The sequence below is a fragment of the Aquila chrysaetos genome, chromosome 22 (genome assembly GCF_900496995.4).
Source record: "Aquila chrysaetos chrysaetos chromosome 22, bAquChr1.4, whole genome shotgun sequence".
NCBI classification, from domain to species: domain Eukaryota; kingdom Metazoa; phylum Chordata; class Aves; order Accipitriformes; family Accipitridae; genus Aquila; species Aquila chrysaetos.
Window position 1 is genome coordinate 15445066 of NC_044025.1, and position 18125 is coordinate 15463190.

Consider the following 18125-nt stretch of genomic DNA (forward strand, 5'->3'; position numbering starts at 1 on the left):
CAGTGCATGAAGAAGACCCCACCAGGTTTCGTGTCCAGCCCACGGGGATGAGGTGCGGCAGAAGGTCTGCTGGGTTTGGTTTTGGCAGCGTGCTCTGGGAGAGCTTCCGACTTAACGGGAGGCGAGGAAGCAATTTCAATCAAATGAAACAGGCAGATAAACAAACAAAAAGAAAAGAAGAAAGGAAGTCGTAGGGAAGGAGACACAAAGAATTGCAGACAATTATGGCTGCAAATTTTCTAACACACTCTGAAGCATTCATTGAAGTCTAAGACTTCTTATCCTTAAACATTTCAGCTCCCTCACAAGCCTTTTCTCTGAAGATCTCTGAATGTCTTGCCTACGCCAAAGTTACTTGAAAGCTCAGAAAACAAAAAAGGGACAAACAGGAAGTTTTTCAACTGTGAACTGCTGTAAAGGGTATTAAAGGGATTTTTTTTTTTCAGCCTTAAATGATTTGCAAACTCAGCCTGAAAATGTATCTCCACCGGGAACAGCTTTCTGAGGCCATGCTAACCTCCGTCAGAGTTTTAGCAGGGGAGATTCATGCACAAATCATTGAGCAAAAAGCCAGCAATGAGTAATCAAAGGCACGCACCAAACTCCGAGGACAATCTGCAGAATCCACAATCTCCAGCGGTAAACTTTTCCACTGAATAATTACTTCTGAGAAAAAGGAATTTGTTGAATTCTTGGTCTGGCATTTGCTAATACATTTTTTTTAAAAGAATGACCTACTCACTGGAAACAGAAGGCTGCTCAGAAAGGCATTGGTATTTATTAATACCAGCTCTACCATTTTACATGAGTATCAGGTAGCTTTTTTTTTTTGCCTATCTTCTGTTTGCAAACACAAAGGAAACCAGTTCCTTTCCTGCATGCTTCTAACTTACAGGCTCTTCTTCAGCACATCTGTCGGAAAGAAGTTCAGCGGCTTTCCTCCGCATTGTCTCCAATTTATTAATCAACACTTTCAGCTCCCTACTGAGTTACAGCCAAATTATGGTCCCCTTGAAGTCCATGGCAGCACTTCCACCGACTTCATTAGGACCAGAAACCAGCTCTTGAAGTCTCTGCCAATTCCTTAAGTGCTTTAACTTCAGCGTTGGAGATTTCTTTTTTAATCTTCTTACGCCTGTTTCTGACACATCATTTTACATGTGTGCATGCACAAACTGCCTTTCTGAAACTAAAAACGGCCTTAAAAGCAAATGGAAAACCTTGCTTTTTTTTTTTTTTTTTAACCTGTGAATGGCTGCATTCGGGGCCCTGAATTTCTCTTTGCCAGGGCTATAGAGAAAGATGCCATTTTGAGGGGCCTGGAGCTGTCTGAGAGCCCCAACTGCAGACTCTGCTCTGTACCAGGTAGAAAGCAAGGGTTCAGCCTCTGGGGAGAGTTTTGGCCTCTTCCAGCTCCAGTCTCTGTTTCAAGGCCACCAGTAAGGCCACTGGTCTGGTGGCTAATGGGAACAAGATGCAGCCACCGAAACAGTGACATTCGAGCGCCAAAATTTGCTGCTTGCGGGAAGCCCGGAGCCGGGGCCTTTGCAGGTCAGGCCAGTCGCTTCCCACTGACCCCTCTCAGCCAGGACCAGTTTACACCAGGGCCAAAGCCCGGGCAGGAGAAGAGGTCGAGAGCAGTGTTTCCATTTGCTCTGGCTCTCAGGCTCCCTTTTTGTTTAGTCACCGGCTGAGTTACGAAATCCGCCTGCAGCGTCACTGTGTCTGTGGGTTTCCCATGGGCTGGAGAGGCTATTACCAAGGAGCATCTGGAATGTTAATTACCCATTAAGGAACTAAATCTGGGGGATTTCTCAAAGCAAATACACATCATCTCTGGCACTGACCCCACCGTGGCCTGAGCATCCTTCCCATCCTTCCCCGCCAGGCTGGAGGATGCAATCCTTGCAGCCCCTGCTGAGTGCCTCCCTTCTTGCTCATCCCAGACTGGGAAGATCCTCAGTGCTGTCCTCAGCAGCTAGGACAGCCTGGACAGTGCTGGCATTTGAGCCCCAGGAACATCTTGCAGGGCAGGCAGTTCCCTTGCAGACATGCCAACACTGGTGCAAGGCAAAGCAAAAGGAAAGAATTTTTCCTGGGGAGTGGAGAAAGCCCCATCCCACACAGAGCCTGGAGGGACTGGGAGCAGCCTGCCTCCCAGATGCTTTTGGGCTGAGGGCAGCATTGGATTTTGAACTGCTGGGTTGTTTTGTTTTTTTTTTTTAGAAGCTCATCTGTTTAATTCAGCCTGTTACCCCATAAGTGGAGGCTTGCCCGTTTCCTTGCCTCTGGCTTGCATCTGTTCCAGGGGAACATCTGTAGGCTGGTGCAAGCCTCGCGGAGGATCATCGCAGCCTGCCCTGCACGTGTGGCTCCCTGGGGAGGAACCCACCCTGCCTGGCTCAGGCTGCCTGCGGACCCTTCACCGTCCCCATGGCTCTTTCTCAGACGGGTCACCCGCAGCCACTACCGCACACGCGGTCTGACGCAGGCTGACCTCTGTGGTGCTTGACTGCTGCTAGCTCCTTCCTTCCCCCCTTCCTTCAAATCAGGCCACGGCCAGTGCCACTGGAGCCCCCGGCTGGAATTACAGCAGTCCCGCCAATGTATATTTTAAAAGCCTCTCCTTCAATATTTAAACAGGAAGATCCCTGACGCAGTGGCAAACTGCTGACGAAGGGAGGAGTGGGCACGAGTGGCCCACAGTGTCAAGGCAAGCGTTACGGTGGCACCCGTGAGCACAGAGAGCTTTCCTGGGGAAGAAGCTCAGCACAGGAGAGTGTAGAGAAGCAGGGAGCCTTACGGACCAAACCTCTTCTCCCTGGTGGCAGCTGAGGGGTTTGCATCCTGGAGGGACCTGGGATGCTTGGCCAGAGAAAGGAAAAGGTACTCTGAAAGACATCAGCCGTGCTGGGCATGTGGATGCTCCCCTAAAAACACGCAGCACCCCAGAGCTGCGGAGCTGATGAGCGTGAGAAAGGAGTTTCCCACGGGCCAGCAGCAAATGCTGTCAGTCGGACAGACGTGCTCGACCCTCCCCACAGATGTGTTCTCAGGCCTTTGGACCGTGCAATCTCCCTAGCGGGGCCATTACAAGGAGCCTCCCTCGTACATCTGCTTCTCCTCCGGTCGGACCAGCTCTGACCACAGCTCCTGGGTGCAGATCTGAAGGTCCGTCAGCCTTCCCCACGTAGGCACCCATGGGTGGGCTCCCAGCCTGTGACTCACAACCCAGTCCTGCCTGGCTCCGAGCTCTCCGCTTCCCCGGAGGACTAAGCGCCGGAGGCAGCTCAGTGCCCGGCGGGGGCATCTGGAAGCAGGGCAGGATCAGGCCCAGGAAGCGTATCGCAAGCGCTACGAAATCAGGTTCAATCTGCCTTTTTTCCAAAGGTCTTTGATGTTTCCCATCCTTACTCTCCCGAGCGCTTTTTAGATCACTTGGAACCAGAAAATATGCGCTTGCTGGACCACCTTAACGTAAAACTTTACAAATTTACACTGTTTGCTGTAGAGGTGGAACAAATCTCCCCCAATAATTGCTGTGGGAGGTAGTCCCTGCACCAGCGCTCGCAGCTGCAAAGTCTACACCATTCACATCAGCCGCCCGAGTTCCCAACAGAGAATTACCTGTACTGAAATCTCTCCCGTTAGCTCTTTGAGAGAAAATACACCAGACTTCCAGATATTAAAACCACCATGTACATCCCCTTACGGGTAAATTCCCAAACACCTCCTCGCAGCCTGAGCTCAGGGCAGGGACAAGCAGCTGCCTGGACCCCCACGACACCTCGCTGTGCTCAGCCGCCCAACGGCGGAGCGAGGGGGAAAGCCCTGTGCCCCGCTCCGGCTCTAGCTGAGCCCAGGCAGCGCCGACTGCGGCTGCCCGGCCGGGAGGAAGCGGTCAGCGTGCTGGCATTACACCGATTTTCCTCTCGTTGGTTTTGAAACCGATTCAGGCCTGCGTTTCCAAGGCTCTCCCAGCACGGCTCTGTCAGGGGCAGAAATAGGCAACGGCGCACCCGTCGCCATCTTGGGGAGGGAACCTCGGCCAGCGGCCGCCGCCATCTTGGGGGGGGATCCCTGGGAGGAGGGCGCCGCCATCTTGGGAAGGGACGCGGGGAGGGGGAGGCGGCCGTGCCATCTTGGGGAGGTCGGCCCGGCTTGCCCTCGGGAGCGCCCTTCACGATTTCACGGCGGCGGCCGACGTGGCGGGATCGGGATCGGGGTAGAATCCCGCCCTGCGATCGGGGAAACGCCGCTTCCCCCCGCGGCACTCGGCCGCCTCCCGTCACCACTTCCGGGTGAGCGGCGGTGACCTCCGCCCCCTGACCCTGCCGCTTCCTTTCCAGCGGCGGCCGCCGGAGGAGACGCGCAGGTGAGTGCGGGGCTGCCGCGCATCCGTCGCCATCCGCCCGCCCGCGCCTCGCCGCCGCCTCCCCGCCCGCCGTCCGCCTCCTCGGGCCCGGGGCTCCGCGGGGCAGCGCGGCCGGCGCGGGAGAGGCGCGGCCGGCGGAGCGGGGCGCTAGGCCGCAGGCGAGCCGGGGGCTGGCGTAGCTGGGCGCCCGGGGGAGGGCCGGCGCTCACGGCTGGGGGCGGAGGAGGGGGGAGGCAGGGCCGCGGCTCTGTGCTCGGCCGCGGCTGCGGGACTCCTTCCGCCCGCTGGCCCGTGAGAGGCCGGGGCTGTGTCCAGTGCGGCCTCAGGTGAGCGCTGAAGAGCAGCGGGCTTGTTGCTCCGAGGTCAGTATCGGCGGTAACAGCGCCCAGGGCTCGGTGTTTGCTCTGTCTGTCCTGTGGGTATCGCTGGGCTCTATAGACCCCAGCTGGGGACGGTAATGTCCATGGAGCCTCTCGCTGGCTGTCAGGAAGGGGACGTGGCTCTGTCAGAGTGGCCGTGTAGGCCTTGATTTAACAGTCGGTGCTCAGGGCTGTTTTCTGTGGAGGGGACCGTCGGGCTAAGGCCTGTGGGTGAAAGTAGGTCGTGCTTGGGTTGATTTCCTTAATGAAGTCACTAGACTTCTCCAAGGTGCCAGTTGTAGCTGGTATTTGGCAGGAGAGGGCAATAGGGAACCGAGTTCCCGTGCTCCGGAGCAGTTGTAGGGGATCCCCAGCCACCTAACCAAGCACTGCTGACTGCCATGTCTGCCACCTTCCATAGCTGGGTATAGGCTTCAGAGGCAGAAGACTTACTTGGGCTAGTCCCAAGGATGTGGTTAGGAGACCAATAACAAGGAAAAACCCAAGCTAGTATTTGAAAGGTCTGCAGAGTCAGAGCTTTGTGACAGTACCTGGGTCTTTAATAATTGTTTGGCTAGGTATTTTCTTTCCATAAAGTCACATAAACAAGCAAGGAGAAGCTCTTAGCATTGTTGGTTATCAAGGAAAGGGGCTCCCTGTGCTGCAGCAGTGCCTGGGGACATCAGCTGCCATGAAGCACAGCTTAGGTAGCTGTAGAAGCTTCACAGCTTCTACTGTGAAGTGCTGCAGGAGAGACCCCACTAAACAGTTGTGGGTGGTGACCTGCCTGCCAGCACACAGCAAAGCTCGGAATCTTGGGTTTTATAAGAAGTCCACTTGTACCCCAAAATTACTACCTGTGTTTTGCCAACGGTAACTCATTTATCTTGCTTGGTAAAAGGTTGCAGTAGCAGGGAATTTCCTAAAATCCCGTAAGAGAATGCTGAAAAATCCACCATCACTCATACTTTGGTTGTTGTTCAGAAATGGCACCTCGTAAGGGCAAGGAGAAGAAGGAAGAACAGGTCATCAGCTTGGGACCTCAGGTTGCTGAAGGAGAAAACGTGTTCGGCGTCTGCCATATCTTTGCTTCCTTCAATGATACTTTCGTCCATGTGACTGATCTCTCTGGCAAGTGAGTATTGAACACCAGTCACCTCCCTGCAGTACTGGCTCCTTTCGTTTTGAAAACAGAAATCAGATTTGGCTAGGGGTTCCAACAAAATCCTTGAGCTTCTGCTGAGCTGTAAGATAAGATGGTGTGCGTACATGAACATAGGCCAGATGGCTTGGTGTGCTCCTCTGTGATGAATGTTGTGCTCACGGTACTGGATGGCAGCTTATTCATCCTGTAACACTCAAAATACCTGGTTCTGTCTGTACCCAGAAGCTGGTTTATGGGGAGGAAAGAGGAAGGGCTTTTTTCTGAATGTCGTCTTTCCCTTTTGTAGGGAAACCATCTGTCGTGTGACTGGTGGCATGAAGGTGAAGGCAGACAGAGATGAGTCTTCTCCCTACGCAGCTATGCTGGCAGCCCAGGATGTTGCCCAGAGGTGCAAGGAACTGGGCATCACTGCCCTGCACATCAAGCTGCGTGCTACCGGTGGAAATAGGTATGTTGGAGGGGCTGGGCTCAGCATTGCCAGAGGATGTGTCTGGTCTTGGATCCGTGCCAGATTGTACCACATCCCTTCTTTGCACTGCCTCAGTTGGTAAGGTAGATGCACTCTGTGAACTTGGCTTTAAACTTGACCTGAAGGATGTCTGTCACTTTGTATGGTGACTGGCTGTTGTCATCTCTCACTGAGCATCTGGAACTCATTCTGAATGGGTGTCTTCAGTTGACTGGAGGTAGGGTATGCTCTTATTTAGCTGGTGGTGGATGGGGAGGTGCTGTCAAAGTTGGAGATGTGTTAGCTTGGAATGACAGTGAAGTGCCTGTCTGGTGGCTGATTGTGAATGGTTTGGGTCTGGGGACAGGAGGAGGGTGAGTTCTGGTATCTGGATGTTTTGGGCTGGGGAAACTGTGATTTTAACATTATCAGTTGTTTGTGAACTGTGTTGAACTCCTAAATCGTTTAAGGGATTATTGGTTCTGACTGTCTCCTCCAGGACCAAGACTCCTGGACCTGGTGCTCAGTCAGCACTGAGAGCTCTGGCCCGATCTGGAATGAAGATCGGCCGCATTGGTGAGTGATGGAGAAAGTGATAGCTAGATGTGTATGTCATGGTATATCAGTGCAGAGCCTTGTTACTTTGGAGAGAAAAAAACAGAAAAACAAAACCATGTTTTTCTTGGCCTCTGTCAGATGGCACTGAAGGTGTGATTTAATTTAAACAGATTCTTAAATTGACAATTCACCAGGAGGTGGCATAAACAGACTTGAGAAACCAAGTTTCTGTCTGCACGATAAACCCCAGCTGCACAGCAGGATGCTGATGCTCCTCTGACATAACAGCGTTTGTGCCAGAGCTGTTGAGTCGCCTAGAAATACCGTGTTGGTCTCGGTTTAAGAATGTGACTCAGTAATGATGGAATTCCTCCAACTGTTTGAGCAACAGTCCCAAACTTTGTAGGGGAGTCACAAGAAGCAGTGGTGCTGGCTGCTCGGAAAGATACATCAAGCACCCTCTGTTTCTTTGGAAACGCTGTGGCTGCTTGGTTTAAGTGGGATGGGAGGTGGGGATTTTTGCTTCCTAAGCATTAAATCACTGGGTACCCAGCCCTTGGCGAGTTCACGAATATCTGCACTCCCGTGGAGTGTTTATTCTGCCTGTGCGTGGCTCCTGTGGTGACTGACTACTGAGGTGCAGCCGTGGGATCTTGGGGTGACTGCTGGGGTTGGGTGGCTGTGCCCGGTTGGTTTCTTGGGGTATCTCTGGAAAGTAACTGTGTGGTTTTGGGTTTTCTTCTCCCCACAGAGGATGTCACCCCCATCCCCTCTGACAGTACTCGCAGAAAGGGTGGTCGCCGTGGACGTCGTCTGTAAACAATGCTGCACCTTTCGTTATTAAAGCTCTCTTTTAAACCTCTTCTCAGCTGTGTGTTTTCTTACTGAGGTACGCTCAGAAGTTGAGTGGCTTTAGTTTAATTACATCCACCAATGGCTTATGCTCTGAAGCTGGGCTTCTGGTTTGTGTTGGGGTTAGTACTGCTGCAGCGGAGGTGCTTTTGAATTACACGGGAAAAGCTTCTAAAAGCACTGGAATTACAGCTCCCTCAGCTGCTCTGTTTATGTATTTATCCTTCCAGAGGTATTTAAGAAAAATGACTCCTCGCTTCTTAGTCATGCCCTGCTTCCTGCACTGGTGTTTGCCCTCCACAGAATGTGCTGCCATCACCTGGAATAAATGCCCATTTCCACCTTTGCCAGTGTTCCTCTTCCTAGCTCTCCAGGCTTTGAAGTCGCTCCTGTTCCTGTCGCTTCCTCGGCTGTAACAAGATTTTAGACCGAGATGAGATTCATGGGCATACAATACTTGAGAAGTGTAGTTTAAGTTAGGTGGGTTCTGTATGCTCGTGGTTAAAATAGCTGTGGCTGCTACAGCTTGAGAGAGAGAGATGAAGTAGTCAAAGTTCCTCCTGTGCAGTGGTGATGTCAGCCCTCATACAGCGCAGTGCCTGTGTGGACGTGGGTCTGTCTTGCATTCTCCTGCGATAGGTAGGTAGGAGTTTATTGCAGTCAGCTACAACTCATAGTGCTTTCCCTTGTTCAGTGGAACTCTTGGCAATGAGCAAGTGAGCTCATCTGGAGCTGGTAAAGTGTTTGCCCAGGAATACTTGCGGTCAGGTTTAAGTGATGGTTATTTATCAGAATTGGTTGAAAAACCTTCGGGTTCTTAGCACAGTTACATGGCAAATAGTAGTCCTGTAAGTGATGTGGTGTGGCCTGTAAAATGAAGCTGGAAGGCAGTGTTCTGATGTCCTGGGCTCCTGGACAAGGTCTGCCTCCAGATCACGAGGCTTGAGACCCTCACTGCTTTCACGGGGGCTCTTTCCCACACCTTTGCATCTTAAAACACTTTACGGGGGATTCCTTCACCTGCCTGCTCCTGGTCTCCCTCCCCTCATGGGAAAGGACGCTTTGACTGACGGTCGTGTTGGAGGTGCTCCACTCTCAAAGCAGTTTCTGTTCTGGTAAAGTTACTCAGCCCAGACTGGATCCAGGAGATGTTGCTTCTGTCAAGCTTGGTCTTCAGTTGTCAAGCCCTAGCTCTTGCACAGTACAAGGGGATGAGTTTCACAGAGGAGGAAACCAGGCTGTCTGATCTGAAGCCATGGTGCCTCTCGATCTTCATAGTGAAAACTACTTGGATGCTTGTGGTTTCAAAGTGAGTCATGATCTCTTGGAGGTGTCCTTGCTGTGGAAAAGAAAGCTGGGCTCGTGAGCAAGCTAACTACTGCTGGGTTTTCTGCAAACTGTTGCTTAATACATGACTTCCCCTTTCTGTGGAAAAAATCTCTGCCTGGACAGATGTTCCTAAGCCAGCATTTCCCTTGGCGCAGCCATAGTGTTTTATTTGCAATTTTATATGTGGCCATGGAAAACTTGAGAATAAACTTCCCTTACTGTCTTAGAAGTGCACTATTTGCTGTTCAAATCACAGTTTTCCTGTACTTAAAGTGTTCTTTAAACTCTGTGAAGAGAAGGTGCTGAAAAAATGAAACCAGCGGTGGCTCAGCCAGCGTGGAGCTGAACTGAGGAGGGAACAGGGCAGAGGACTGCAGGGGAGCAGGATGCTGTTTGCGGGAGGCGAAGGTGTGGCGTGTTACTAACAGCTCATCAGTTTGTTTTTGTGTTTTTTTTTTTTTTAATTAATATACTCGTAGATACAGTGAAACCTGTTGCTGTTCTGGTATGTTACTTTGTCCCAGGTGACATTCATGCGGCTACTTCACAGGGTACATTTGGCGAGAGCTCTACAGGAACATAAAATCCAACACAGGACCTTTGCAGCGGTACAAATTTAACAGACCGGGCTCATCTCTTTTGGGTGCAGTTTGTGATGTTTTCTGCTCAGTTCCGTCTCCCTTCTGCTGCCCACCAAGGCAGAGCCCAGCCAGCCTGGCGCAGGAAAGTTTAGGCCTGCAGTGTTTAAGGGCAGATGTGGCAGTGGGAAGGTGTCTGCTCAGTACCGCTCCGAGGGCACAAGAAGGGAAGCGGCTTTTTATCCGGCTGGTGGGTTCTCCCCGTGTAGCAGTGTTGGGCTGATCTCCGGGCAGCACGGACCTGGCTGGCACCCGGTGGCAATGAGCCTTGCGGTGGCATTGGTCTTGCTCTGCTCTGGAGAGGCAGTTGCTGAAGCACCGGTTGGGACCTTCGTGTCTTACCCGAGGCAGGAGGAACACAGACCTACTGCCCTGCTTGGTGTATCCTCCCCTGGGGAGGTTTTCTGGGGCTTGCACAGGTGGCAGGAGCTTTGCCCAGCACAGGAAGGTGGATTTGCTTTATTAGCCCTTAATCTTTGGAAGCAGGAGCTCTGCTGGGTGTGCAGGGCTGTCCAGGCTGAGCTGCTGTAAGCTCAGCCCGTGCTGCTTGCTGCCCTTGCTGTGTCGTGGGCAGAGTATTTGTTCCCTGACCTTGCTGTACAATTAATGGCAAAAATAGCTTTTATTTCTTAGCTGATCTGACGTCTTTGAAACAACTTCCCGTGTTGGTGTAAACCCCCTGAAGGAAGAAATGGTGAATGAGGAAGAGAAACCGGAGAGCCAAGCAGGTCGCTGCATGGAGCAGGCTGCCTGGCACACATCCCAGGGCTGTATGGAGGGAAAGACTCTCCTGGCTGAGTGGTGTGGATGGGTTTCATGGCTCTTGCCAGTCCCTGCCCCTACCCAGCTGGCCTGTCTTGTGTGATTTGGCGAGGAACTGCGTCACCTGCAAACCCCCTGCAGCTGGGTGATGGCTCCCTGCCTCTGGCTGCATGGTGGGAGATGTGTGGCTGCCCACCCTGTGTCTCCCTGGCAGGGATGCTCGTCCTACCGAGGGCACGGGGCTTCTCCGGGGCTGCAGTGCATCCCCAGAGACGGGTCTGCGTTTGCTGGTGAGCCCTGTGGCTCGGCCGTTCCCCTTGGGTTTGCCTGGGGCCGATCCTGTGCTGCCGAGGGTGTCTTCTCACCGGCAGTGAGAAATGTGGGTTCGTTCACCAAATGTCAGTCTGTGCAGGATCTGCGGGCTGTGAGACAGAGGCTCAGCTGGTAATGAATGGCTTCACATGAATGCCTGCGGGGTTATTTCCGCCTCCCTGCCCGAAATAATTGCTCTGCCGGCTTGGGTCAAGGTTCCCAGAGAACAGGCACGTCTGAGCCGAGTCCTGAAACTGCTCCTTGCTCCAGATGGCTTCTTTTCCCCCCAAAAGACAGCTGGTTCCCCAGCCTCCTGTCATAGTGCTTGTCAAGTTTTTCATGGACAGCACAAAATGTGCACAAATATGAAGCCTCGGGGGTGACAGGGTGGTGACAAGCCTGTGCGGGTCTGGGTGCTGGCCTCAGGCTATGGAAGAAAGAGAGGGGTATAAGGCAGGGTGAAAGCTGCTCTGTAAAAAGGTCTGCATCTTCCCAGGAAAATCAATGTACAGACTTAAAACACATTAGATGCCACAGCCCTGTGCAGAAAGGCATGGCCGGGGGGGGAAGTACTGAAGAAGTTAATGGAAATGTCTGTGTGCAGAGAGAGGTCTGATTTGGTGCTGACAGTCCCCAGCTGGGCTTGGGGCCGGGGGCTCAGCCTGCCTGTTGGGGGGAACAGGGCTCTCCCCCACCCCCCAGTTTATTGCCTGTGTTTGTGGTTTGCAGAGTTGGGCCCAGCTCCATGAAGTCTTGGGGGGGTTTGCTCTCGAGTTCCTGTTCAGCCTTTCCTTAGTTCCCCTTAGGGCTCAGGCTGGTCACGGAATGTGCCTGGAGCGTGGCCCCAGGGTGGGGGGCTTGCGGCAGTGAGCAGCTGAGCACAGGCTGGGGCTGCAAGAAAATCCCATGTCCCCCCAAACCCCCCAGTGCCCGCCGTGGGCTGAGAGCGAGGGGAGAGCTGAAAAATTTACGGAAGGGTTTTATGTGCCTTTTTCTTCTTCTCCCCCCCCCCTTTTTTTTTCCCCTTGTTTTTTTAAGACTTCTCAGATGGTTTCTAAAGGTAGCATCCCCTAAAAAAAAGCAGCAGATAAGTTATTTGTCTTCAAAATAGCCTGCGGGGAGGAATGCAGGTGGGGGCAGGAGCTGGCGACACAGGTGGCCTGGGGTGAGGCTGATGGACACCCTTGGGCAGAGGGTCTGTGCACCCCTGGGTGCCCCGGGACTTTCCCAGCTGGGTCGCATGAGCCTGGGGATGGGACGGGGCTCCGAGCACCGAGGCCCTTCCCTTGCACGGGGGGCTGCGATTCCCCACCCGGGAAGCCGGAGCATCGTCCCACCAGCGCCTGCTTCTCCTCCAGAAACAGCATCTGTCGGGAGACCCTGCCCCGCTCCTTAGAAATGCTTTTAGGTTATTCCTTAATCCTGCTCTCCCAGCGTGCTGCCAGGGACTGGCCGTGCCATCCCTGCCGGCGGGATGGCTCCGGGATTGACCCCAGGAGAAGGGATGGAGTCGCTGAAGAAACCTGCCTGTGCTCACCCTAGTCTTGCCACTTTCTGGCCCTTGGGCCACGCATGAGGAAGTTTGCCTGGTAACCAGTGATGCCCGGATGGATTTGCTTTTCATTTCACGCTCGGAGTTTCACTTTTGGCTGAACCTGGGCCTCGGTTGTGCTGGGTCCTGATGCTGGAGTCGGCTCGGTGCTGGGTGCGGCGGACAATCCCCACGGCACAGCGCTGGCATCGGGGATACGTTACATCCGGGCTGCCCTGGGTCTTTGTGTAAAATCACCTAAAATCAGCATTATGGGGGTGGATGGCTGCTCTCGCCCACTTAGCGCTAGCAGAGCTGTGGGGTGGGCTGGGAACCCACGCTGCCCCACTCCCACTGGTGCTTTGGGGGTCACCCACCTTGAGGGGCTGCTTCTCCTCCCTCGGATTTGGGGGTTCAGCCCCCCTAAAGCTGCTGCAGGCAGGGCAAAGGGGGTGCTGCAAGAGGGAGAGGGGCTTGAAAACACTTGGTGGTCCTTTAATTGTTACCCCCTCAGCCTGAGAGGTGCTGGGCAAGAACCCCCACCCAGGGGGGGTCCAAAGTGACCCTCGAGGTGGGGTTTGGGCCGAAGCGCAGCTTTTCCCTGGCAGCAAAGGTGAGCGAGGAGGGCTGTACCCTGACGGCATGCCCCCACGGAGGGTCCTGCTTAGCCTTTGGTGTGGGGAGCCCTCCCCACGGCATCCCACCTCTGCATCCCACCTCCTGCCTCCTTCCTCCCCCGTTGCCTCCCACCTCCACATCCCACGTACCTGTCCCCCCCCATATCCCACCTCCCGCCTCTCCGGGGGTACCAGACCCCCCCAGGCCCGTGGTACCGGGTGTCACCAGGCTGGGTGTCGTGACCCGCCCGTGGCCGCGGGGTGGGAAGCGATGCCCCACGAAGCGGCTGCAGTGCTCACGGCCGGATCCAGCATCATTTCTGGATCGGAGACCTTCTGAACAGAGGTCTGCCTGGCAACAGGTGATGCGGGCACCAGCAGCCAATGGGGCTTTTTTTTTTGCCCCCCCCCCGGAGGTGGCAGGGCAGGGTGGGGACCCGGGGGGGTATTTCCAGCGACAGCACTGGGGGTGTTCATTGCCCATCGGTGTGCTGACAGCGGAGCCATGGCCGAGGAGCAGCGGGACCTCATCTCCGACCGCGGCAGCAGCGTGCTCAACACTGGGGACCCCCAGAGGTGCCGCTGTTGGGGGCGCGGGGATGGGGGCCGTGGGGTCGAGGGGGCGCGGGGAGGGCGAAGCGGGCACGATGGGGACGTGGGGCAGAGGGGACGTCGCGTGGCTGTTGGGTGGAAGGGGGTAGAGTTGGGCCAAGGGGGCACGGAGTGACTATGGGGCGGACGGTGGGGTCGCGCTGTGGCTGCGGGGCACCGTGGAGCCAAGGGGGCCGTGGGGTGGCTATGGGGTGGAAGGGGCCGGAGCGTGGCCGTGGGGCGGGCAGGGGCACAGGGTGGCCGTGGGGTTGAGGAGGGGGTCGCCGTATCTCAGGGGCGGATGGGGACGCGGCATGGCTATGGGCTGGACCGGTTCAGCGGCGTGGCTGTGGGGCAGATGGGGGCATGGCGCATCTATGGGGCAGAGGGGCCGGAGTCATGGCTACGGGCTGGATGGAGGAACAGCGTGGCTGTGGGGCAGGCGGGCTGATGACGTGGCTATGGGGCAGGCGGGGCAGAAGATGGCTATGGGGCAGAAGATGGCTATGGGGCAGGCGGGGACACAGCACAGACCCAGCTTTGTGGGGCCACTCCCCGTGTCCCCAACCAGCCCCCATCTCCCTCTTCGGGTCCCCCCCCTCCAAAACACTTCCAGCCAATCAGAAGCCCGGGAGCTCTGCCATCATCAGTCACCAGGCAGACATCTGTGCAGCCCGTCCCGCTCGGGACATGCCCTGCAGCAGCAGGGGCAGCCGGGCAGCACCCACGGGTGTCCCCCCCCCCTCGTCGGGCAGCGGAGGCGGGCGGTGGCTTTCTGGGGCTCCACTGCACCCCACCAGTGCCCCGTTCACCCCGGCGGGGCAGGATCTGGCCCGGGGAGGCCTTGGCAGCATGGCGGGCGGCCACCCGGTGCTTGGCTTTGCCTTCCCTTCGCATCCCAGTGCCGTGGCACCCACCTGCCCGGCCTGCCTCTGCGCTCGGGGTGCCCCGCACCTTCGCTTTTTGCACGAAATTTTAAAAATTAAGTGCGATCCGGCATCCCGTGGGGTATGTCCTCAGCCCCCCGGGACCGGCAAGGCTTCAGGTGGCTTCATCAGCCCGCAAAAGGCGATGCCCAGAGCGATGCCGTACCCCAAAATCCCCTGGCAGCGCCCTGCCCGCAGCCCCCGTGTGCCCACACGCTCCTCGGGTCCCCCTCCAGTGCCTGCCCTCCCCCTCGCCCCCGCAGTGGGTTTCGGTTCCCCCAGTACGGAGGAGCGACCTTCACGCTGAGATTTCACTTCTGCACGCCCGCGACAGGGGAATTTGCATTTGTCTGGCTGCAAACCCCCCGGGAGGGGGGGTGTTTGTGGTGGTGCGGGGTGGCGGGGGGTGACGTGGGCTGCAGGAGGTGTTTGGGGGGGGTGGTGATGGCAGGGTTTGAGGACATCTCCTGCTGCCGGTGGCTGGGGCTGAGCTCCCTCTCCGTGTCCTGCAGGTCTGCGTGGGGCCGCAAAGCCGCCCTCTCCACGCTTTCCATCTTGGTGGCCCTGCTGATCGCCGGCCAGGCTGTCACCGTCTACTTTGTCTACCAGCAGAGCGGGCAGATCAGCAAGCTGACCAAGACCTCCCAGACCCTGCAGCTGGAGGCACTCCAGAGGAAGCTGCCCAGCAGTCAGTAGCCCCATGGGCACCAGCGGGGAGGGGGTGGTGGTGGCCGGGGAGAGGGGACGGGTCCCCCCTGGACCACCCAACCCAGCGCCCCTCACGTCGCTCCTTCCTCGGCAGGTGCCAAGCCAGTGAGCACGAGGAGGATGAATCTAGACGTGCCTCTAGCCATGAGGGTCCTGCCTCTTGCCCCCTCTGCAGACAAGATGGTAAGAGATGCCCACGGCTGCTTGGCACTGGCTGCTGGCTGCTGCCCTCAGGGCTCGCTGCCAGCCCTTGCGCTCATGCTGTCCCTTTGCCTTTTCTCTTGAGAACATGGCCCCTCCTAGCAACAAAACTGAGGACCAAGTGAAGCACCTGCTGCTGGTAAGGTCCCCCGCTCCCCCACCGATCCCATAGCTGCCCCCTGAGCTGCAGGAGGCGATGGGACCTTCTGCTTCCAGCTTATTGTCTCTTGGCTGGGTCTGGGGTTTGTTGGGGTGCTCAGAGTTGGTGGGAGCTCGTGGCCTCCTGCAATGTCCATCTGGCTGATACAAGCAGAGCTTCAACCCCCCCCCACCTCATTTTTCTTTGCCCTGTCTCACCGTGGTGGTCACTCTGCAGCAAGCAGACCCCAGGAAGATGTTCCCGGAGCTGAAGGACAACCTGATGGACAACCTGAAGAGCCTGAAGAAGACCATGACTGATGCAGACTGGAAGGTCAGTGCTTGCTGCCATCCTACTCTTCCCCTTCCAGGAGCACCCCGCTTTGGGGAGGGACTGGGGTGTCCACACCTGGAAAAACAAAGTCTTGCTTGAGCCAGGCTTGGGTTACTCCCACCCCAGGGAAGGTGGTGGTGCTCATGACCTTCCTTGGCCCAAGGTGGAGCTTGCGGCACGGCTCCCCCCATGGTGCACCACCCCCCCCGTGCCGGTTAACACGCTGGTTTCTCTTGTTGCAGTCCTTTGAATCCTGGATGCACAAGTGGCTGCTGTTTGAAATGGCCAAGAACCCCAAGCCGAAAGATCGTACGGCGATCCCAGCGGTGAAAGGTATCAGGGAAGGGGGCTGCTGAGCTGGGGAGGGTTGGGACTGGCCCTTTGGGAGCAACCACCCCCTAGGAGGTGCCAGCACGGGGCTTCCCAAAGGCAACTGAACCCTCTGTCCCCTGACCGGTCACGGACCCCTTCGTTCCATAGGGAACCTCTTGGTGGTGACCTTTAGGACATCACAGAGCCACTGCCCGTTGCCTGCAGGGCATTTGGGATGAGCAAATATCTGAAAAGCCAGAGCAGCACACCAAATCCTCAGTCCTTGGCTAGCCCAAGAGCTTTAGAAAGGTCACCAGGATGGGGCTTGTTCACCTTTTAAATTTAATTTAACTGCTTCTGGATTAAAAAGCTCCCGCTGAGGCTGCCGAGCGGCAGAAGGGCCCGAGGGGCTCATGGCGTCTCCCCTTTGTTTTTTATTGCCCTAGTGCAAACTAAGTGCCAGGCGGAGGCCAGTTCTGGGGGTGTCCAGCCGGGTCGCTTCCGCCCACAGTGCGATGAGAACGGTGACTACCTGCCCAAGCAGTGCAATGCTGCCACAGGCTACTGCTGGTGCTCCTACAAAAATGGCACCAGGATTGAGGGCACTGCTACTCGGAAAAAGCTGGACTGCCCTGGTAGGTCGCCAGGGAGGGGATGGAGGAGAGGAATGAGCAGCGTGCATGGATGCTGCCCCGTTTTGCTTGCAATTAGGGAGGAGAGCTGCCAGCGAGAGGAGAGGAGGGTGCCCAAGCGGTGGAGAGCATCCCTCACCCCTCTTTGATGCCAGCATGTTAAGGCTGGAGGGGACCCTATAAAAACCACAGCCCTCCTTGGGTAGCTGCAGCTAGAGCCAAGGCATGCAGTCGCAGTTTTCTGTGAGCCCCCCCTTGCCCCCAAACCCACAGCTCAGCCCATGGATGCAGGCTCTCCCCCCCTGCCCTCAGAGGGGTAGGGACGATGGGGCAGCTCCAGGTATCCATCACCCACGTCCCGCCCTCCCTCTGCAGGTACTGCTGCTGCCGCCACCACCATGGACCCAGAGGAGATGATCTTCTCCGGGGTGGACGCGTTCCAGCTGGGTGCAGAGAAAGGTGAGAGTCCAAGCGCAGTCGTGGGACGGGGAAGAGGAAAGCCCTGGGGGCTGGGGCAGAGGAGGTGGGGGAGCTGGGAGAGGTACTGGTCCACCCCCAAGAGCCAGGGCAGCACCGAAGCACTGCTGGGGAGGCGGAGGTTGTGATGGAGACAGAGCAAAAGCAGCCTGGGCTGTGTGAGGTCCTGGAGCCATCCTACTGATTCCCTCCTCTCTTTCCCCAGCAGCCAAGTAGAAGAGGATGCCAGCGGATGCCTGTCCCATCTTCAGCATCCCAGCTCACACGTTTTATTATTTTTGTTCTATTTCATTTCTGCTCTTACATTGCTTTTCCAAGGCGATTAACAATGGGCACCCCTGCCCCTCAAGGCACCGATTGTGACCCTTCCCCTGCTGCAGATGGGGCTGAGCTGCCACCAGGATCAGTGCTAGAGACAAAGCGTTCCCTCAGAGGGGGGGTAAAGCAGGCTGGAAAATTATTTCAACTATGTCAGACCCATAAACGCTGTTCCATTTTGCTCATTGGCATCCCTCAGCAGCCACGCAGCAGCAGGTGCAGAGCTCACCCCTGCTGAAGAATGAGCCCTTAATGCTTTCTTACTCTGAACATTAAAAGCAACAAAACAACCTCCACCAGCTTCTTAACTGAACCCCGTAGGTTGAAGCCCTGTTAGATTACTAGAGGGTAGTTTTGTAGGTAAGACATTCACCTTCAGCTTTTGCCTTCACGCTCGATAACAGCCACAGCAGTGGGTAACAGCAGGCAGAGGAGCTGACCCTGGAGTCAGAGGGGCTTCTAATTTTTCTGAATATATCTGATAGTTCCTTTATAAATGATCTCACAAGCTAATTATTTCTAATAAACTTTTGAATAAGAAA

General features: G+C 55.8%; 2 protein-coding genes across 8 annotated transcripts; both read left to right on the forward strand.

Moving 5' to 3' along the window:
* Nucleotides 1-4161: 4161 nt before the first annotated feature.
* Nucleotides 4162-7767, forward strand: RPS14 (ribosomal protein S14). The gene is made up of 5 exons (XM_029998263.2): nucleotides 4162-4375; nucleotides 5719-5869; nucleotides 6186-6347; nucleotides 6847-6923; nucleotides 7657-7767. The coding sequence occupies exons 2-5, from the start codon at nucleotides 5721-5723 to the stop codon at nucleotides 7722-7724; spliced, it is 456 nt and encodes a 151-aa protein (XP_029854123.1). The 5' UTR covers nucleotides 4162-4375; nucleotides 5719-5720; the 3' UTR covers nucleotides 7725-7767.
* A 5551-nt stretch (nucleotides 7768-13318) lies between these two features.
* On the forward strand, nucleotides 13319-18125 carry CD74 (CD74 molecule). Of its 7 annotated transcripts, none has more exons than XM_029998302.2 (9): nucleotides 13319-13522; nucleotides 14976-15151; nucleotides 15266-15354; nucleotides 15458-15511; nucleotides 15749-15844; nucleotides 16087-16177; nucleotides 16603-16791; nucleotides 17164-17247; nucleotides 17471-18125. In XM_029998302.2, the coding sequence occupies exons 1-9, from the start codon at nucleotides 13452-13454 to the stop codon at nucleotides 17479-17481; spliced, it is 861 nt and encodes a 286-aa protein (XP_029854162.1). In that variant the 5' UTR covers nucleotides 13319-13451; the 3' UTR covers nucleotides 17482-18125. The 7 variants fall into 7 exon arrangements, with proteins under 7 accessions (XP_029854162.1, XP_029854163.1, XP_029854164.1 ...); XM_029998303.2 differs by having other exon boundaries at nucleotides 17474-18125; XM_029998304.2 differs by lacking the exon at nucleotides 16603-16791 and having other exon boundaries at nucleotides 13320-13522; nucleotides 16087-16199; nucleotides 17167-17247.

Excerpts from the sequence above, each read along its gene's own strand:
- CD74 (XM_029998302.2), top strand. The coding sequence starts at position 13,452 with ATGGCCGAGGAGCAGCGGGACCTCATCTCCGACCGCGGCAGCAGCGTG. Across the intron at positions 15,152-15,265 it reads CCAGAGGAAGCTGCCCAGCA|GTGCCAAGCCAGTGAGCACG; the intron begins GTCAGTAGCCCC and ends CTTCCTCGGCAG. Across the intron at positions 16,178-16,602 it reads GGCGATCCCAGCGGTGAAAG|TGCAAACTAAGTGCCAGGCG; the intron begins GTATCAGGGAAG and ends TTATTGCCCTAG.
- RPS14 (XM_029998263.2), top strand. The coding sequence starts at position 5,721 with ATGGCACCTCGTAAGGGCAAGGAGAAGAAGGAAGAACAGGTCATCAGC. Across the intron at positions 6,348-6,846 it reads CGTGCTACCGGTGGAAATAG|GACCAAGACTCCTGGACCTG; the intron begins GTATGTTGGAGG and ends TGTCTCCTCCAG. Across the intron at positions 6,924-7,656 it reads AATGAAGATCGGCCGCATTG|AGGATGTCACCCCCATCCCC; the intron begins GTGAGTGATGGA and ends TTCTCCCCACAG.